Source organism: Denticeps clupeoides, chromosome 1 (genome assembly GCF_900700375.1).
Source record: "Denticeps clupeoides chromosome 1, fDenClu1.1, whole genome shotgun sequence".
In the NCBI taxonomy this organism is placed as follows: domain Eukaryota; kingdom Metazoa; phylum Chordata; class Actinopteri; order Clupeiformes; family Denticipitidae; genus Denticeps; species Denticeps clupeoides.
This window is the reverse complement of record NC_041707.1, coordinates 14,016,338-14,037,132: the sequence shown is the minus strand read 5'-3', so window position 1 is coordinate 14,037,132 and position 20,795 is coordinate 14,016,338. Positions and strand designations below refer to the sequence as shown.

Genomic DNA, 20,795 nt, shown 5'->3' with positions numbered 1-20,795 from the left:
GCCCACATAAAACAAGGCAGAAAACTTCAAAGGTGGCCCTTTCTCCACTGCCCTGGGCTTCTTCTAAGTGACGACCTTTGTGGCAGCATCAGCCCCTTCAAGATTTTTGAAGACAAGATACCAGCAGACAAGATGAAGGTAGCCAGACGTCTGACAGGTGGGCCTTTCTTCAAACACTACATATAATCATCTGAAGATGGCCACCAGAAGCTGGAGGCTTTTAAAGTTCTACAAAATGTGGCACAGCTCTGCGGATGTTATAGTCATACTTAAGCATTTATTCAGTCTATATTATTTAGAAACATAGCTGTTGCTTTCTTTACTAGCATGTATCTGTTACTCAATAAAGCTCAGCACACGGGTCAATGGGTTTCGAATCCTTTCTGGCAGGAGATGAAAATGTGCCTTTGATTAGAAATGTTACTTCTGCCAAAGCCAGAAAGCCAATATTAGCCTTGTTGACTGCCACTAACCTTTTGAAAAATAATATTGTTCATTGTAAATAACTTTTATGGTCACTTCCAAGTCTGTATTTTGACTGTAAGGGAAACAGACTTTATGCCAATACAAAATGAATGCCAAGGTTCTACAGTTTATAATTATTTTTATTATGATTATTATTATTTCTGTTGTTTATTTTAAATGAAATTGCAAACTGAATTTGTAAACTATGACACGTGAAACATGTGCCACAACGTGCCACTGACTTTGTCCTTCTGGCCAACTATGTCAAATGTCATTTCGCTGAATGAAATTAGCAACATGACAACAATGAGCCTTGCCACATGTCCCAATTGTCAGCACTTAGATAGCTAGATTTTTTTCCATGGCCTAACACATTCATTACTAAACAGTGCACAATGTGTTTTAAGTCAGAAACAATTTGTCTGTTTGTGTCATTTCAGTCATCCAAGGCTGCTGCTTGGCTGTAGTGCTAGAGGCTCTGTCTGACAGACTTCACTTCTGATGAAGTCCGTTCATCATAAAAGTGATTTAAGGCTTGTCTTCTTGCAATGTCACTTATATCAGTGGGGAATAATGAACTAGCCACTGAGCAAAGCACCGTCCCCTCACACTGCTCCCTGGGCGCCTGTCATGGCTGCCCACTGCTCACTAAGGGTGATGGGTTAAAAGCAGAGGACACATTTCATTGTGTTTCACAATGACAATCACTTCACTTTCACTATTGCTTTTTAATAAAGCAAAGTTGTCCTGTTGAGGGATATCTTTCCTTTATCCCCTTCCTTTGTAATTATGGCAGCCAAATCCACTTCACATCTCCAATGAATACTGATATTGTGTTTGTGTTTTAATTGCTCCATGTTGGAAGGTGATTGTATATTACACGTTTGTTTAAGCTGGTGGTTTCTTGCTTGCTGTTCCGAACACCTGTGTTGCATGAATGTAGATGGGAATTAAGTCTCTTTTCTGTGAATAGATGAAACATGTTGGCTAACATCAAGTACATATTCATGGTACATGTCAGAAATAAAGATTGGCTAGCTAACTTGTTGCATTTTGGTACTTCTAGAATGTGGCACTGACTTTGGAAATTTGACCATCAAAAAATGGCATTTTATTGTATTAAATAATGCCAACAATGAGACACACCTCTCCCAAAAAAATAAATAAATCCAACATATTTTCAGGACATGAGTTTTTGGTAATAGAGCCAGTTGTGTTTGTTTTGTGCGTGTGTGGTGGGGTCAAAGAAGACTCAAATAAAGGGTGCTAGAAAAGACCCAATATGGAAAATCGGATTATATCATGCCAACGGCTGTTACAACAACCTAAACATTTGTTTTTTGTAAAAAAGTGTCCACTACCTCATGAACACAAACTTCCTCTTGACGATGGAAGAGGAGTTAAGGTCACACACAACGTGTAGAATGGGAAAGGGTATGTCAGGCTGTTGCATCATCTCCTGAGCAGCTTTGATGGATATTCTCCAGCATATTCTCTTTCCACTTCACCCTCTGACTCCAGCGAGGTGTCTGACATGCAGGAGAATCGGTACAAAAATACCAAAGGGTCTCGAGGTATCAGGGCACATCACTGTCTCTGTTACGCTTTAATGCTTGTAAGAGCTCTTCACACGAGTGTACCAAGACAAAAGTAGACAGTGAAGTTGAGGGCAATCAGTATCAGGGCTCATGATGTTTTGACAGCAGCAGGCACCTTGGACATCTTTATCACTCATCATACTGCTGACACAACCTAATCAATCCTTTTAGGAGATTAAAGACCAAAAGTAAAAAAAAAAAAACTCCAGCTTCCAGGTACTGAAATACGTCCAAACACCTTTCATTTTGTGGTAAGAAATACAATCTCTGGACAGGGTAGACTGTGCCTGTCTAGACAGTAAACATCATCCCAGCAAATCCTAACTCAGTCAGCAATGGTGGCACACTGTTACGTCCCATGATGATGTGATGAAAGTGAATGTGAAGTGATTGTCATTGTGATACAACGAAATGTGTCCTCTGCATTTAACCCATCACTCTTGGTGAGCAGTGGGCAGCCATGACAGGCACGTGGGAAGCAGTGTGCGGGGACGGTGCTTTGCTCAGTGGCACATCAGTGGCACCTTGGAGGATCAAGATTCCAAACCTTTTGATTACGGGGCTGCCCCGGCTACCACTTCCCCATGTGATGTGCTGTCTGTGTTCTTTGCACCTTGTTTGTGTTTTCCTTTTAATGGGAGGAGCCTGTAATTACGGAACATCGGCGTCCCATGCCTGACGCCAATTCACGTTCTGGTCGGAACGGGAATTTTAAAGATGCCGTGGTGTCCGCTGAGGTGGAAAAATGAGGGCCAGATGCCCTGTTGGCAGCAGCTGTCTACCCTGCAGTTCTTAGTGGCCTGATTGCTTTGTTTCGTCTTTGTGTTGTGAATTACATTTATTTAAGTTTTTTATTAATAGTAAAAAAGCACAAATAGCGTTTCCCTTCCTCTTTCTTTTTGGTTTATGTTTCTGCCCTGGACCAGAATGTAGCACACACACTGTTCTCTGTGTTAGATAGCACTGTAGATAGACTAAAATTATGATTTCTCTGGGTTATAGGGATGATTTCCTAGTGTTTTTGGGAGTATTCTTACAGGAGATCCACCTATCCATAAATTAAGCTTTCTCAGGGTACTGAGAAAGAAAGCTGGAACCTGTCACATCCACCTTTGGACAAAATGAAGAACATCAGACACTCTATCTGACACAATCTAATTTATGTAGCTGTCTATTTATTTATATAACCTGGATCAGGACACCAGGTTAAACAGTCTGTCTTCTTTATCTTAAATAAACATACTTGAAATAATCATGCACTTCACAAAAATCTTATAATAAATAAATTCTACTATTATATATAGCACTAGTATTAAGTTCCAATATCTAGAAATCTGCAGAGCATCCAAAATAACTGCTCCTTTGAATCAAAAGAAGTTAAGCTTATTACCATTTATTAATTTAATGTTAAATAGGTTTTTGCAGACCACACTTACTGCATTAAGATATCATATCACTGATATAATTAGGCAGGCGGGAGGCAACCAGGATAAAATACCATCACATTGCCACCACAGAGTCAAACATACATTGCAAGCTTGAGAAGGTTAATTCAACTACAAAAGCATTCCTGACCTTACCAGCTGTCTTAAATGTAATTTGAGTGGCCTAAGGTCCCATGTGCCACTTGGCATTACACTTTAATTTTACTCATTTTTTTCATTTAATGTTCTCGCCACAGTGCTTGAAGAACATGTACTTTGATCCTTTCCTGAGGTTATTGTTTAAGCCTATTTCTAGAACAGCTTTGGAAATAAGAGGCCTGTATCAATTTCCATTTAAATGCTTGCACAAATCACCCGTGGGTCTGAGGGAATTATTAAGTTCAGACAAGCACACTCGAGTAATTAATGTGGAAGTGTATGCAAAAATGAGTGTTTGCATGCACATCTGTAAAATGAAACAAGTAAAAAAGAAGGAGAGCAGCAAAACACATGGTGTCAACGGCTAACAGAGGAGGTGCAGGATAAGGTGGAAAGATGAATAAAAGAAAAGGATAAAAATGACAAAGGCAGCCCATGGCTGCGTACATGTTACCTCCGTTCCATGACAGGCCTTGGAGGCTTAGAGTGACGGAAAGAGGCAGGGTGGTCCAAAGACATTTATACTGAATGACAGAGTCAAAAAAGAGGGAGGGCTGAAGAGAAAAAAATGACAGAACAAAGGGGGAGGGGGGGGGGGGGGGGGGGGGAATCAAAGACTGGCTTTGAAATACATACAATGATTGATGCCTTTTCTGAAGTGCCTTTCCCTTTTGCTGCTCACTTGCAGGCCTTTAACTCCCTTCAATGGTAAGACTACAAAGAAACAATCCCTACACACCTAATACTAATTTCCAGCCTGGAATGGAAGTCATCTGAGTTCCACTTTGGAATCACCATCAAATGAACACCATCACAGTGTATAAAACAAAATTCCACTCACTCGCTCATATTCTGTTGCTGCTTAGTCCAACACAGGATCGGGATGCACGGTCCACATTCACACCATTCATTCAAACACACTATGAACAATTCAGTGTAGCCAATTCATCTAGTGTAAATGCTTTTGGATGCATTTGAATGGATGCTGGAAACCCTGAGGAAAACCCACCCCAACACAGGGAGGGCATGCAAACGGCGCACACTCAAGGTCTGAGCTGGCCGACCTCTTAAGCTTCGTTACCCTTGGCCTCATAGAAAGCGTCCACGGGCTTAGCCTCCTTGTCGTGATAAAATTTCAGTCCCTCAGAAAAATACCCCGGTGCACAGCATCAGCAAGCTGATACCACGCTGGAAGTTCAAGACAATGTTGCAGATGTCACGAGAGACACAAACTTGCAAGAAAGCCATTCCAGAAAGCCACCAATAGAGTTATTAGGTGGTCAGGACATATATAGGTCCAACATTTTGCTTCCAAGACTGGGGTATTGGTCTCTTTTTTTATGTACACTGGAGAAAAGAAACTATTGTGTTTAATTGTGCTGAAGCATCTCAAAAGCCAGGTGGGAAAAAGTTTGCTCTGCTAAGTAAAAAAAAATGTCCATGCAGCTATATTCCTTTTAATCTTGAACTTGGTTCTCCATCTTAAATTCATCAGAAGGGACAGTGCTGCTCTCTTGTTCGGGATTAAAATGAAAGCTAGCCGTGTTTCGGCTTTCTGTAAGAACGAGACAACAGAGTCGTGCTTTAATTGAGAAAGCAGCTTCTAAAGCACACGTTTAGTGATCATAAATCCTCCTGCTTTATGGGAGGACTGAAGCAGAAAATACTGATTTTTCTTAGCAAACAATCAAGCCCTGCAGTCAGCACCATAACACAAGGAAGTTGAACATCAGGGAAAACAACACACACTAAAAGCAGAAATATATCAATTTACCAAAAAAGAAAGAAAGAAAGAAAGAAAGAAAGAGAGTAGACTGCACAGATGGCTCTTGTTCCTTTAAGCTTTTCATTATGAAATTGAATTATTAACCACATTTAAGGGCAGGAGTAAAAAAAAAAAGAAAAACTCCCTAAATCTCATACATAATTTGTGTATCCGAAGCCAGAGTAAAACACCAGGATTTTTGAATTATTAAGAATTATGCCTCATGTGTTGATGCTTCACACAACAAATCTGCCACAGTGAGCAAACTGAACCCAGACCAGCAAGGCAATCTGATTATCGACTCGGCGACAAGTCCATTAAGCTTTCATCCAAATATAGAACAGAATGGAATGGAATAATTGCACGTAGAGATATTAATAGATGGACGCATTCTGTCTTGAACTCACAGGACAAACTAAGACATCCCAAAACAGATGGTCCAAGCAGATGGCATCTGATGATGCTTTATGACTAACGAGCCAAGCGTGCCGTGTCACATTCATCAGTAACATTCACGACGATATGCTTGCTAACGTGGCTTCTGCATTTTTTTATTGCTAATTGCGCATGTGGAGTGAAACGAGTGACCTTATGCCTACAGGCAGTGAAACAGCTGCCGTGACTAATTCCAATATTTGTAATATTTCAGGAATGGCTGACCCGTTTGCCTTGAAACCTTTGTGTGATGCAGTGTGCGCTGCCTCGGAACCACACTGCAGCTTCTGATCTTTATTACGTATGTTTGTGCTGATCTTTTGACATATGGTGCCATTCAGTTTTTCCCCCTAGCAGGTCCAGCAGTATTTTTTAAGGTTTATCTTTTTATATGTTTTAAAATGCTACATCATGGGACATTCAAGAAAACACCTTTTGACTTGAAGGAAATTGCTTTGTGCCAGTCTGGCCAGTCCATAGTGAGCTGGAAAGAAAGTGGACAGAATGGGAAGGAAGGGAAGCAAAAAAAAAAGTTTCGCCAGATTACCACCAGGGCAACATCACTGCCACCTCAGCACAGGGAGACCAGATCAGTGACCTTTATTTATTAAAGACATATGAACACAGTAGAACCGTGACCTCCCACTGACCCTCCTGCATTTATCTATGTCTGCTGCATCCTTAAACGCAAAGTCGATGGCGGTCTCCCTCATGAACATCACTTTATCAAAAGACTCTTAAGCCAACTTCATCAATACCTGCATATTAAACATGACCAGAGGGTGAGTGCTAAACATTTTCAACATTTTCAATAACAAAAAAAAAAAGTGTTATTTCTATATTTGAAAGAGTGATTCACGCTATCTGAAGAAATGCAGCTTCACAGACTAATTACACTGAGTGCGGTGGGCACTCTGAACCAGCGTGCCAATTGCTCTCCATTTAATCAGACTGAGGGGCAATGTGTATATTTCTACAAATTTCTAGCTGTTGTCGTTGTATTCTAACCCACTTCAGATGATGAACAGTGATGCTAGATGAACAAAAATGATGCAGAAAAAAAAAGCAAAAACAACATAAAGCTTCATTGCATACAGTCTACACAAGACACCAGTCTATGAAGACTGACAAAGTAAAAAAAAAAAAAGGCTAAAGAAAGTTTCATCGCATTGTCTACACCACCCTTGTGTAGACAATATGCAAACAATGCTTCATTAACTGGGAAACCATGGTAATGGCTTTCCAGCCATGGTAAATGCAGAGCGTAGGGGGATGCAATCCTCTCCTGAAGTAGCCGGCTGAAGATAATGGCATTTGACAGGCTTCGGCAGCTCGTCGACTCTTATCAGCTGGTGAAGACACTGTAACCAAATTAGTTTTAATACAATCTGTGCCCTTATTTCCCCCAGTCCTCTACTTTTCTTTCTGCTCAGATGGGTAGCAAATCATAATAACCTCACTGGGATTTCCATTCATCAAGGCTACTGAGTTGTCAAGGCCTTGACTTAATGGAAAAGCTAGTCCTTTTGCATTCACTGAAGCAGCCTTTTTGACTTAGCACCACTCGAGTTTGTTTAAAGGGAGCTTAATGGGAACTCATGGGAACTGTGCTTAGATACAGGAACTTTTATGGCCAAAAAATAGTTTCTACACACAATCCTCGTAGATAGCCAGTATACAGAGCTTGAACTGAGGGCACTATTTTTGTACTGGTGTCAAGCGTGGGTCTTCATCGCTGTACACTTCTGTACTCACTGTTCCTAGACACATGACCATAAGCAATGTAACAAGGCAGAATGGTATTTAAAGAGAGTGATTATATAACTTGTTTCATATATATATTGTTATGTTGTAATAAAATCACTTTCTTTAAATACAACAAAATTATCATATTACAACCATTAAAATCCCCATATGACTGAAAAAAGCTCGCTGCATGAGTTGTATGGTAGGTACTTTCATTTCTACTATTAATAGAAAAAATAACCCACATTCCCGTTGACACACTGAGCTCAGAGGTAAAAGTATATAAATAAATAACAGGCCCTCTGTTCCCTGACACCGAAAGTCCGTGAAAAACAGAGAGGTTGACAGCTGTGATAGGGGATTTAATGCGAAACAACATCCAGGTGCCAGGGTCATGCCTTCATCTGTGCCCCGACAAAAATTCCTGGAAGGGGCCACAAGAATTTGACAAAGCTCATAAATGGGCTGAGCTAATCCAAAGCCAAGCTCTGAGCTACACACACACACACAAAAACACACACTTGGAACCTTAATGAGCTGGCGTATTTGTACCTGATTATGCTATCCTCAGGTAATCAGTTGGAGAGGCAACTGGAAGAAAAGAGATGTGATCATTGGCGTGAAAAGCAATTAGGGCATTTTGGTTGACATTTACAAAGTGTTGCATTCCCTATCGATCATTTTCATGGCATTTGGCAATTGGAACAAGATATTTGTCTTTACAGGTTGGAAGATAAATCGCTCATCCTGTTCCACCTTTTCTTTCTTTCTTTCTTCATTCACATTCACATAAGCCTAAGAAGGTTCCAAAGCAGGGGCGAGAGGGAGTGAAACAAGGGCGACTCAGAGCCCTCCTTCTTTTCCAATTATTCAGGCGGTGGAATGAGGAAATTTCCACTTGTTTCAGAAATAACTGTGCAGGGATTGCAAAGAGGCGCTCAGCTCTTTCCAGAAAGTCCTCCACTCTGTTAAAAAGCACTTGGCCCGAGCTGGAGTAGGTGGTGGAACAGGCCCTCCTCCACAGCACCTGACGCATGTTCTCAGCGCTCCCAGCTGAGGGAGAATCGCTCCATCCTGCATCCACGGGAAGCAGGGAGGGATGAAGGGAGTTAATTATAAAGATCTTGAGTGCATTAGAGTCTCAGACAACCGCACACGCAGAACAGCTGCGAATAAATGCACTGTCACACACCTGTTTGCCACCGACGAATGGATTCTGTTCACGCTTCCCAGTGGGAGCTCCCCGAGCTGTAATGGACGGTCTTAACAAACTTCGGTTACCCTAAAAACACCACGACCCTGCACTGCACCGTTACACACCAAAACACCATTATCCATGCTAGCACAGTTATTAGCACAGTTGACCTAAAAACACTCTTATCTTGTAAAACCACAGCGTAAAAGTCTTGAAAAAAACACTGCAACAAAGAGCACAGTCATAGTATACATCACTGCTAGGTCTTTTAGGAACATATAATAGCAGTGAAGACACTAGTTGTATTTTGCATGAATCACTCCACTGTGTATGTCTTCAGTGGTTACAACAAACACTGTAACCACTGCTACCCTACTATTTCATGACAAGCAACACCCAAAACACATCAGAGAACACTGTTGCACATTAAACCTACAATTCCCTATAAGTGTACAAAAGCACGGTCAAAAACACTGTTTACTCGTCCAAAAATGCTGTTAAATAGAAGTCGCAATTTTTTATCTGTTGCCATAAAACAACACGATTGCACTGTCCATCAAAGTAATGTGACCCTAAAGAGCACAAATGCCCTACAAAAAGAACCAGCAGCAGACAGCTGCTCATGCCGTTCAACACCGTTCATGCTCAAGGTACTGCAACCCTACGTAAACATTGTTATAAAACATTTCATTAAATACTATAACAAACTACCCATAAATCACGAATTCCATGAGGTAATGTGTGTCTAAAACACCAGAAAACACAGCAAGCCTACAATACAGCATTACCTGCTTCAAAATGTTTAGCTTAAAAGCACCATAACCCTACAAAGCGTTGTGCATAATACTGAAACCCAGTAAAATCACCACACATAGCAGTGTTACAAAACACCATTAATGCAGAAAGCACCGTACACCTACAAAACACCTTTATCCAACCATGAGCGAATTCATTCAAATGCTGCCAGAGCAAGGTCCACTTATGTATGGCTCATACAATAAAGAAAAGCATATTTGAGAATATTCTACAAAGCTTTTTTTTTTTATTATTTAAAGACAGCAATTGCCGCAGGGGCATTCGAAGTACTCAGGGTCTGAATGTATACAGCGCCATTGTTGGAGGAGGAAACCAATGCATCCCATTCCATTTCAGGCCACCCTCTCCTTCTTTTGATGTCAGAATGGGCTTGCTGGCGCAGAGGGATAATTAAAGTGAAAGAGGGCGCCGGCAGAAGAGCTGAGGTCAGGCCAGAGAAGACTCTACCAAGTCCCTTCTGAAACGCTTGCTGCAGGGCAGCGCTTATCGCTCAGCAGAAGACACAGAACCATGGCGGCGACTGCATCAGCAACAGCTTTGATTGAAAGTGCACAATGCACCAAACTCGAAAGTAGAAATTCCCAACTTACTTTTTTCGGCAACAAAGTGAGAGTTTTCTTTTTTAGTTTTGCTTGATTTTTTTTTTTTTTGATGGTGCCAGTGAAAGTATCTATACTTTTAGGGAGTATATCTACACTCAGGGAGTGTATTATAGGGAGTATATCTACACTCAGGTACTCATCTAAAAATCTACTTGTTTGAAATCTACTAGAAAAAAATACTTAATTGAAAATTTACTTAATAGTTCATTCAGTTACTTGATGAAAAAATAACTAGTCAATACAGAATTCAATACAGAACTAATTGGATTAGACTTTTAGGCAGTATAATTTATAAACTATTTTCAGACGACCTCATAAAACATTTTTAAGCATAGTTGGCCACAAAGTGGCAAATTCTGAGTTGAATGGTCTAACTCAAACATTGCAATAAAAAAGAGAAACTGAAAATGTTCAACAAAGCCTTATTAACAGGAAATTCTATAGCAAACATAAATCCTATCAGTTGTCTTAACAGAGCACATTGAAATGAAATAAAGCACCCTGCCCAACTGAATACTACAGCATTCGCCTGTAAAGCTCTTGTTCAGTTTGAGCAATGTAATGTTTGGGATGTACATGGAAAAAGCATATAAGGGCTACTCTACTTAGCACAACATGCTTTCGCCGATTTGATGCGGAAGTTTGAAATGCTGACAGCTCTGCCCGAATTTTGCATTGAATGATGACGTTATTGCCTTGTTTTTGTGTTTGAACACAAAGAGCTGCCTGTGGGGCTCTCAAAATTTGATAACGAGTAAGAGTGACATTCCACTAAACATCCCCCTCCCCACAACCACAACCATTCCCCGACCTGCCCTGCTCCTGCTCTGTCCATTGTCAAGGGTTCAAAGGGGGTCGTGGGTCGATGGGCCGCAGGAGTGGGGGTAGTTCTTTAATAAATATATCATTTGTGTCGTTCTTATTATTATTGTTTGATACATGACAGTCAATTAAATACATTTATTTAGCCTATTTGGAGAGAGAGAGATGATTATAATGTGAGAATATGTCAGTTATCCTGTGATAACGAAATATGACCGAGATTCCTTGTCCTGAAAAGGTGCTGTCAGTGAACAGGCTACAGACACTCAGCATTGAAAATCTGATCCTATCTATCTTGGCAACATTCTCTAACAGTAGTCAAGTTGTCATTATTTTATTGTAAATTTATTGGAACATTGAAACTGAAGATAACTGTGCTTGAAGTTCTATGGTAAGGGGTCAACAACGTTTTCATAACATTTCATTACAAGTAACGGGACAAAATTACACTGACTACGTGTGGACTGTGAAGACATACACAGTGGAGTGATTCATGCAAAATACAACTAGTGTCCTAAAAGACATAGCAGTGATGTATGCTATGACTGTGCTCTTTGTTTTTACTGGCACTTTCCAGATTATTTGGAAATGTGGCCATAATATATGAAGCAGGGTGGTAGTTGTAGGTAACACAGTCTCCTATGAACCAGTAGATCACAAAGTGACAGGTTCAAACCCCCCCTTCCTACCATTCTGACCCTGAGCAAGACACTTAACTCTGAGTAACTCTAAGTTAACTGATTGTAAATTGCTCAAGATAAGATCGGCTGCTAAATCCTGTAAATGAAAAAAAGTGTCTATGAGGGCATGCACATAGTCTAAAGTGTACTAATCTTGAGGGACTGAAGGCACTAAAACATGTCCAAACTCACAAAAAAAGCTGTGAGGATGGTAGAGTGCACAAAAGCAGATGGACTGAACGGCCCAGTGGGTTCGTCAGAGTGATGCACGTGCCAGGAATTACAGGCGTAATCCACCATAAGGGGCTGCCGCAGCCCTGGCACTTCTGATGGGCACAGTAAGAACATAGCAGGCAAGTCTTCGGCTGTTTACATATGGTATGTCCAAATGTTTCTCAATGGATCAGTTGCAACATACGATGATGTCTTCAGAGGCCAATTTGTGCTTCTGGAAAATTGGTGTGTGAGCGCTTTCTGACAAAGTGAGCATAACTGTTGATTTTCTGTAATTGTTACTTGAATATCGCATTATGAGGTATGAATCATTAAGGACCTGAAAGGTCTTTTCATTGTGGTTGTCATGGAGAACAGTGGCCAAGTCTGCAACACATGCACAGTGTACTGAGTACTGTTATTCTATGTAGTATTTTTATGACAGCTTTATCACAAATGTTTTGTTACATGTTACATTTTACACAATCCTCATGCTACCCCAAGTAGCTAAAAATAAAAGTCTCCAACATTTTTATTCATTCATATGCCCTTATCCAGAGCGACTTACTTATTGATTTATTTATTTATTGTTAATATACAGCTTTGACTGGTCGATTGAAGAAAAAAATAAAGCATTTTAAATATATATGCCATTCTTGTTCAATAACTGTCATTGAAAACAAGGTACTGTTCTGGTAAAGGTATCCAGCCTTTTGAACATTATCCTGCTCTAAGTATGATTAGTGGATTTTATGTTCCCAGTTTGGTGATTACAGGTACGACTCCACTTGTCGCGGACTGGACAGAACAAATTGAGCAATCCGCCTGCACACACTGAGCAATGCACCAATACTCCAGTACCCGATCTCATTATCTTGCATATGGGCCTAAGCGTGTGTGTGCCATATGCGAATGGGCCTTCAGTGCGTGAATGAATTACTCACCGACTGGCATCGCACCTTTTTCCAGTGAGCGTTGACGGGAATTCAGCGGGGAGGACCATTTGCATATGAAACAGCAGGACAGAGATGAAGGCTTCTGGAAGTCTATCCCTGTCTGCCTGGGGTAGAGGTGGGTGTCGAGACCAGGAGCAACGGCGCTCAGTGAGAAGGGAGTATTTACACTTCAAACAGCACCATCACACGTTTTTAGCAAAAGTACACACACACCCCAAAATATGACTTTTTTTCTCATTCCCTTTGTTATGTTTAGAGATGTGCAGACAGCTCTAGCCCTCCTTTCCATCTCAGCTGTTTTTTTCATATCTCTGTCTCTCTCTTTCTCCCCCTTCCTGAATGCTTAGTACTTTGTTTCAGTTTGCTTAACTAAATAATTTCCTAATGGGCCTCTTTGGATTAATCTCTGTCATGTTTGCGGATATGCGGGAACAAGAGGGAAAGCAAGTAGCACATGGTGTTGCTGCCATTTGTAATAGAAGATTACAGCACTCTTCAGAAACACACTGCTGTGATCTTACTGAAATGCACAGTCTCAAACCACACGTGGCTTTATAGGACGCTTGCACGGCTCTCGCTTCCAGCTGGTGGCTGTAGTTCAATACTGGCCAAAATTCAAGAGAGAAAAGGTCAACCCTAGAAAGCACCAATCCAAGAACTGACAATGTGTGTTGATGACACGGTTCAAAAACAGAAGCTTTCTGAGGCTGCAGTGATTAACAGTAAGAAAAGTAGTACTTTCCTGTAATTAAAAATTAGAACCTTCAAATGAATTGCTAATGAGATTTCACCTTTCACGGCTCCATTAGGTCCTTTGTAACCATTATCTAATAATAAGCTGACATTAAACGAACATGAATGGACAAATCTTTATTAAAAAGACATTCTGAAAGGGTTTTAAAATTGATGATGTATGAGTTTGTAATGAACCATCATGGTACCACGGTCATGGTGCTGTAAACGGTCGTAACAGAGAAGAATGGGGTAATGCGTAACCAAGCAGGAGTTGTGATGTTCTTTAATGGATTCCTGAGGAAGTGGCACTGTAACATCACTGTTACAGTGGATGAATAATGCCATGCATGTTTATTGCATTAAAGAATGATTGTGTTCCGGAAATGCCTCCAGAGTTCATTTGCACATTTAATGATAGTACAAGATAATGATAATGTTCAACAATATTTGAGTTGTACATTAATTGAAGTGTTATTATTTTTATTAGTAGGCTACAGAATTATTGAAAAGTAAACACTAGTTTTACAACATTTTGGATTAGTCCCAGACTAAAAGAGTAAATTCAAGTTCTCTTTTAGTCTAGGTCTTGAATCTTTTCATATAAACCTATTAGGCTGCAAAGATAATGGTGAATATGAAAAATTAAAATTTTCAGTATTTACAGTATTTCAGAAACCATAGCACATTAATTACTGTAGACCATAATACAGTGATATCTAAATATTGATAACAAATATGTTGCCTTGCTTGTCACAGTTATGCTTAGAGCAGATCGATGGTCCTTTACAACACTTGTGTAGGCTAATGGGCAGAAAAGAGAAAAAATAGCATGCTTGAAATCATAATAAAAAAAACAGAACTGAAAAAGTGACTGAAACAGGAAAAATAGTTTGCCTTGTGGCAGAGGTGAGTCTTTTCGAAGTTATTTGAGGAGTAAACTTGGGCTGAGTAACTTTCAGTCAAAATCCTTATCATTTTCACTTTCTATGATTAGCTGGTCATATGTTAAACAAACTGGAAAAAAAATAATCCTGCATCTAATGTCTGATATGGTGCCATTAGTTCTGTAATGGAGGAAAATTGTCATTTTGTCAGCATGTTTTCAGTTGGATAACAGGCATCGATATATCCAGATATCCTTCCTCTTTCATGTTTAATGTGTCCCAGCACTTTTTAAGTAATGGAATGATGGCTGGCAGGTTAGCCACCACTATTCCTTGGAGAGATTGGAGATAAGGGAATCTGGGCTGAGAGCATTTGGATCAAAAGCAGTCATGCCAAAACCAACAAAGACTATTCTGAGCACATCTGACAGAGTGAAGTTCAGCGGCACACAACATGCATGTAAAAAAAGTGGGTCCTAATGGTTTTAATAATGCAGTCACGTAACACTGGCTTCAAAACACGATTTGTGGATTAGATGAATACACGCACATGTGTACTTCACATTGATGTCCTTATAGAACTTTCATACTGGTCCATATGTGATGAAGTTTAAATAACCATAATCATTGCCTTGTTGACATATTTTAAGTACTCTATTGTGAAATATGTGTTCAAACTGCACTTGAGTGGTGTCTTTGAAAGGCCAGGATGCTTTTTCAAAAATATCATTTCATCTTATTTCTTTGTGCTGCAGACTGCTCCAAACCCATCCATTATGTTAGGGGAACAGAAAAAGTGAGAGTGTGAACTTTAGGTAGCTATAGACATGGCCTCCAACTCGTCAGCTTGACATTTTCGCTCAATTTCTCCAACTTTCTTTACATTTCATATACACAATGTACCAAAAACATCACAGAAAGCAATGGAAGAATCATACAATGCGACAAAAAAGTGTGTTTTTGTAATGTAATATTAAACATTTTCCATTTGAAATAAAGCCCTTTTGTCTTCTAAGGATCACTGTTTGACATCACTGTGTTTTTACAGCCTTTTTATGGAGTTCCATTTGGATCCTCTGACCTTCACCTCTTCGCAATGTTATTTCTGTGGCTTTTCCTCCAGGACTTGTCTCTGTTTGCGCGAGCTACTGGAGGTGTCTAATGAACGAGGGAGCTAATCTTGTGATGCAACCTTCCTAGTCATGCACACACCAGGGGCCTGTCATTACAACTGAGGTGCACCACATTTTCTGGAGCACATAATCCCTCAGGCGAGAACAGTCTTCGGGGGATTTTAGTGTGGTTTTATTTGCATGTATATTTACTTTTTTTATGGTGACACTTTCGTTCCCAATCCAGTGAGTCATCTTCAAACACGCCATACAAAAGTTAACAACACAGAAAGAAATTGCCTTAATACTGCCTTCCTAAAGGTTTGTGCATCCTGTCCAAGTTCGTGCAACTCCAGCATCTCTAAATTCCTTTATTTCTCTTGTCCAAATAATGGCCAGTTAGAAGTGATAATTTATTATTCACAACCACTCTGAAATGGTAATTTATACTAATTATTTGCAGCCCAATGAATCAAACTATTGTAAATCAAAGCAATGACCTCCTGGATCGCATCTATTTGCAATAACTGTCTGCCACACCAAACCATTTGCAATGTTTCATATTAGTTCTTGTTACACTGACAGCATCTCTTCCTGAACCTAGCAGCAATCCTCAATTTTCTTCACCTGTTTTAGAATACTATACATTTTGAATGTTGTCTGTGTTTAATGCACTTTGTCCATTCACATGTCCTAAACATACCAGTTCAACCAGGCTCCCAATGCATGAGTTAAAAGAATATCTTTTTGTTTCTTCTTGATATCCTTACTTATTAGTTCAATTTTGATTTTCATTGTGTTGCCTTTTGTCCAAGATCTAGTTGCAGAGGAAGGTGCTCAGGCCCAGCAGGCTCAGCTTCTCAACCAGGTGCTGAATAATGATGGTGTTGAATGTGTTCTTATTGTGCAGGTGTGTGAGGGTCACATACAGGGTGGTGGCGATGGTGGTGCCATGTCTGTCCTTAAAATTGTGGTTACTTCTACTCATTTCAGCCCTTCACAAGCCATGCTAAACATAAACACAACTGTCAGTTGATTCGTCTGCTGCCATCATATGAGGAGGCCTGAGACTTGAAGAGAGCAACCTAGAGCTCTGTAGTGTAGACTTGTGTGGTGTAGTGAGAAATCAGAAAGTTGCTGGTTCAAATCCCGAACCACCAAGTTGCCACTGAGTTGTCACAGAGCAAAGTACCATCCCCACACACTGCTCCCTGGTACCACTGCTCCCTAAGTTGATGGGTTAAAGGCACAGGATACATTTTGTTGTGTGCACTGTGTGCTGTGCTACAGTGTTTCACAATGATATTCACTTCACTTTCACTTATTGCTGGTTTTCTCTTCTATGTGTACATTCCTTTGCCCGTGTGTGTATTTGTATGTGTGTTTGGCTCTGTGTCAGTGTTGTATATAGTTTGTGTGTGTTGGTTTTTGTGATAATGTATATAGCACTGGTTGGTTTAGTTGTGTATGGCACTTCTTGCACTGTAAATACACATTTATCGCACTTTGGTTTGGCCCGTGTGTCCCTCCTTTCCACTCTCCACCAAGCACAAATTGTCCACGTTCCTTCCATTTAGACAAGAACGTGACAGTATGTGAGAAATATCAATTTATTTCCTATTTGTCCTGTTTCTAACTATTTATATATTAGACTAGCACAGAAACTGCATTTATGTTCATAAAAATAATATATATACTAATGTGCATAAAACAGATTAGAAAATTGTATAACGTAAGAATGCTTTCAAAAATGAAAATGTTAATAGTATATTTCAAATATCAACAGCATAATTTCTTCTAGGCACACCTTCACACGGTTGTTGAAGGTACCCTCCTGAGAACCAAACATCTTGTTCCAAACATCTTTGTAGACTAAACACAGATATTCTGTGACTGTATTCTTCCTCAATTTTTTTCTGTCTCTTCATGAATCCCCAAAGGTCATGGATCTGGGGGACGCATACCATCCTCTCCAGACTTCACTTGATTTTTTAATGACATATATGCTTGAGTTTGATGGCCTACTGCAGAATATATTTGGGGTCAATCAAACACCTACTTGATGCTCTTCCATGATCAATAATAATGAGAATTCATATCTCATCATTTACAAAATTTCCAGCTCCATTTGTGTGTATATACCACAACATTGTGTGCTTTTTCAAAAGAGCATGATGATCAAATCTTGAAACCAGTCAGCTCTGAAATATTTGTCTGGGAAAGACCTTGCCGATGTAGTAAAACCATCTAATGTCTCATTGAAGTCTCACCTTGGTAGCAGGGTAGCATTGGTAGCACCTTGGTAGCATTGGCTGTTCGACTTAGGAGTTTAAGCCTCCTACACAACTGTTTCTTTTTCATTAAAACAGCTGTTCATGTTATATGTGAAATTGATGATCATTAGTACATATTCGGTATAATTTATTGATCTTGAACCTGAATGTAACCCTACAAAATCCCTGTTTTTTTGCAAGTGTACTTATAAGAAATCATGCTGTTTTAAAGGCAAAGAGTAGTAACCAAATAATTTGGTCACTTTGCATTTTGTAAAAAATAAAACAATATATATTTTGAAAGCATTCTTAGTTTACAGCAATTAACATTTGCCTAGTTCTAAATACATAAAATATCATGCATATAATCATCTATTCCACATTTTCACCAACATGTTTTTGAAAAGATTAGATTAATCATCAAAGTCTGATCTTGCCAGTGGGACCTAAAAAACTGTCCCGGCCTGCCTGACATTATGTCATTGGACAGAGTTGACCATGACCCTCATGGGCAGTAGGAGAGGAGTGTGCGTGGGTACACTTTTTAGGGTAGCTTGACTGATCAGAAATAATAACCTCAAAAATCCATGAAATGAGTCAACCAAATGGCTCTTCGAGATGGTTGCCTCAGAACATTATTAAACTGAAGCAAATGGAGAAGCAAAAGCCCACATCAACATGCTACCTACATACACAATAGTCCTGAGAGGACACCACATCACTTAAGCAGAAAGGAGCCAAACAAACATGCAACATAAAGAAAAAGAAGCCTTCTTAGATGTTTTTTTTTGTTTTATTAATACCCATGATGCAGCACTAATGGATCAGTGACATCCCAGCATGAAGCAGTTTAAGAGAAGAGCTCTTACCCTGAAATACTGGATGGGTCGGTGGCCAGGAGGACCCTAGGGGGTTTGTCCCTCTCGATGAGCCACACAGTGAAACGGCCGTTATGTTTCGGCTGGAGAAACACCATCATCACCAGACTACAGGGACCCTGATCTCCTCGTATCCAGGGGCTCAGGACCCATGGCCCCCCCAGAGCTGAGCCATTCACCATAAGGAACTGACCTAAAATGGCAGAGAGAGAGAGAAAGAGATGTTAACCAAGAGAAAACAAATCCTTTCAGGTCAAGTACTGCATGATACTTTCATCTCATCTAGAGCTAAGCATTTCCAGTACCTTTTCAAGGGACAAATTCACCCCCACCACCAGGTCGGCATACACCCCAGTGTAAAACAATCATATTTAACACATGTCTGTTGTATTTATTATGTGTGTAAAACTGTGAAGCAGCATTTGGTTCCCCGTACTGCAACAATTTCACTTTATGGCCTAATGGTGATGAGGATTTTGAAGAGATTTGGAATGTTTTTTGGCTGTCAGACTGCTCTGAAGGTCAGGACTGTCGCGTTTGAGTGTCAGTGGATTGGACAGGCACAGATGCACAAGAACATAAATTAACACCCAGAATGCGAATGACAGCATTTACACATATTTATAGCATTAATAAAGTTAAAGTGTTTACAGCAGGTTAACTCAATGCATGTTTAGGCCCAGCCTGATTTTGAAAAAAATAATTACTGATTATAAGTAATGATTATTTGTTTCAAAAGAATCCCCCAAAATCCTTTCAGATATTACATACTGGAATACCTTAGGCATTACAAATGTTTTTTTCATGAAAATTCTTATTATCAATTTTCACTCTCACTCACTATCCATATCCATAACCGGAGCAGTGGTTGGTCGAGCACGTAAGGAAAATGACCCATAATCAGAAGTTTGCCGATTCGAGTCCCGAACCACCAAGATGACACTGAGGTGCTACTGAACAAGGTACCGTCCCCACACACTGCTCCCCAGGTGCCTGTCATGGCTGCCCACTGCTCACCAAGGGTGATGGCTAAAATCAAAGGACACATTTCGTTGTGTCACCAGGTGCTGTGCTTCACTTTCACTTTCCTGTTACTCAGGGATGTGGCTGCCAGAGCCCATCCTGGGACTCTGGATGCAAAACAGGGTCTCAGGGTGCGCACACACACATACACACACACACACCATTCATGTACAAGTACGGTCAATTTTTATACCGTCACGAATCCACCAAGAGTACATGGCTTTGGATGATGGGAGGAAACAAGAGAACCCAGAAGAAACCCATAGGAATACAGGGATAGAATGCAAACCTTGCACACACATACACACACAATCTGGGATTTAAAAACACAACCTTGGAGCTGTGAGGCCACGTTGCTAGCCATGCAGGATAATAATCAATTAACCTTTTAAAATGATAGACTTGTATTATTGAACCAAACATTTCATTGGAACTCAGAACTAATTGTTGCTGATAATGGACCTCTCTACATTTATGAAGATATGCCATTCATTAATACTAATTTCCAGCAACTATACTCATTTGCAGCATGAGCAATTTCGGAACAGGAGGTTTAATCAGTATAAACATATTTTTATCAAAAGCAAAGACATTTCTGAATGACCCTAAATGGTACTATATTTAGGATTCATCAAAATAACCTTTCCTAACTAGCAGCACAGATCTGCTTTATTTATTTATTTATTTATTTATTTATTTATTTATTTTTCCAGTGGCACCTCAGTGGCACCTAGTTACCATTTTTAAGAGACTTTCCAATCTCTCTAGTACCTTTTCAGGCAATTGAAAGTTATGTGAATTGTAATAAAAATGTGTTTATTTGTTTGTGTCCTGTAAATGCAATAACCACAGAAGATTAATACTGGTGACAATGATCAGAGAATGCAGGTAACATTAAGTCAAGGTGGAGCCAGAGTTCACGGATCCAGAGTACCAAGAAGAAGCTTAGGATGTGACAAGGACACTTTTTGTCTAAGGTTGGTTTGTGCACAATAATGCAGACCTGGATCCTAT

General features: G+C 39.9%; 1 protein-coding gene across 1 annotated transcript in view; it reads right to left on the bottom strand.

Annotated features, from left to right (window-relative positions):
- The window catches only part of alk (ALK receptor tyrosine kinase), a 296,482-nt gene that overhangs the window by 96,968 nt on the left and 178,719 nt on the right, over positions 1–20,795 (bottom strand). Inside the window, exon 4 of the mRNA XM_028997359.1 lies at positions 18,750–18,951. Coding sequence (XP_028853192.1) covers positions 18,750–18,951 — 202 coding nt within the window. The remainder of the gene's footprint in view (positions 1–18,749; positions 18,952–20,795) is intronic.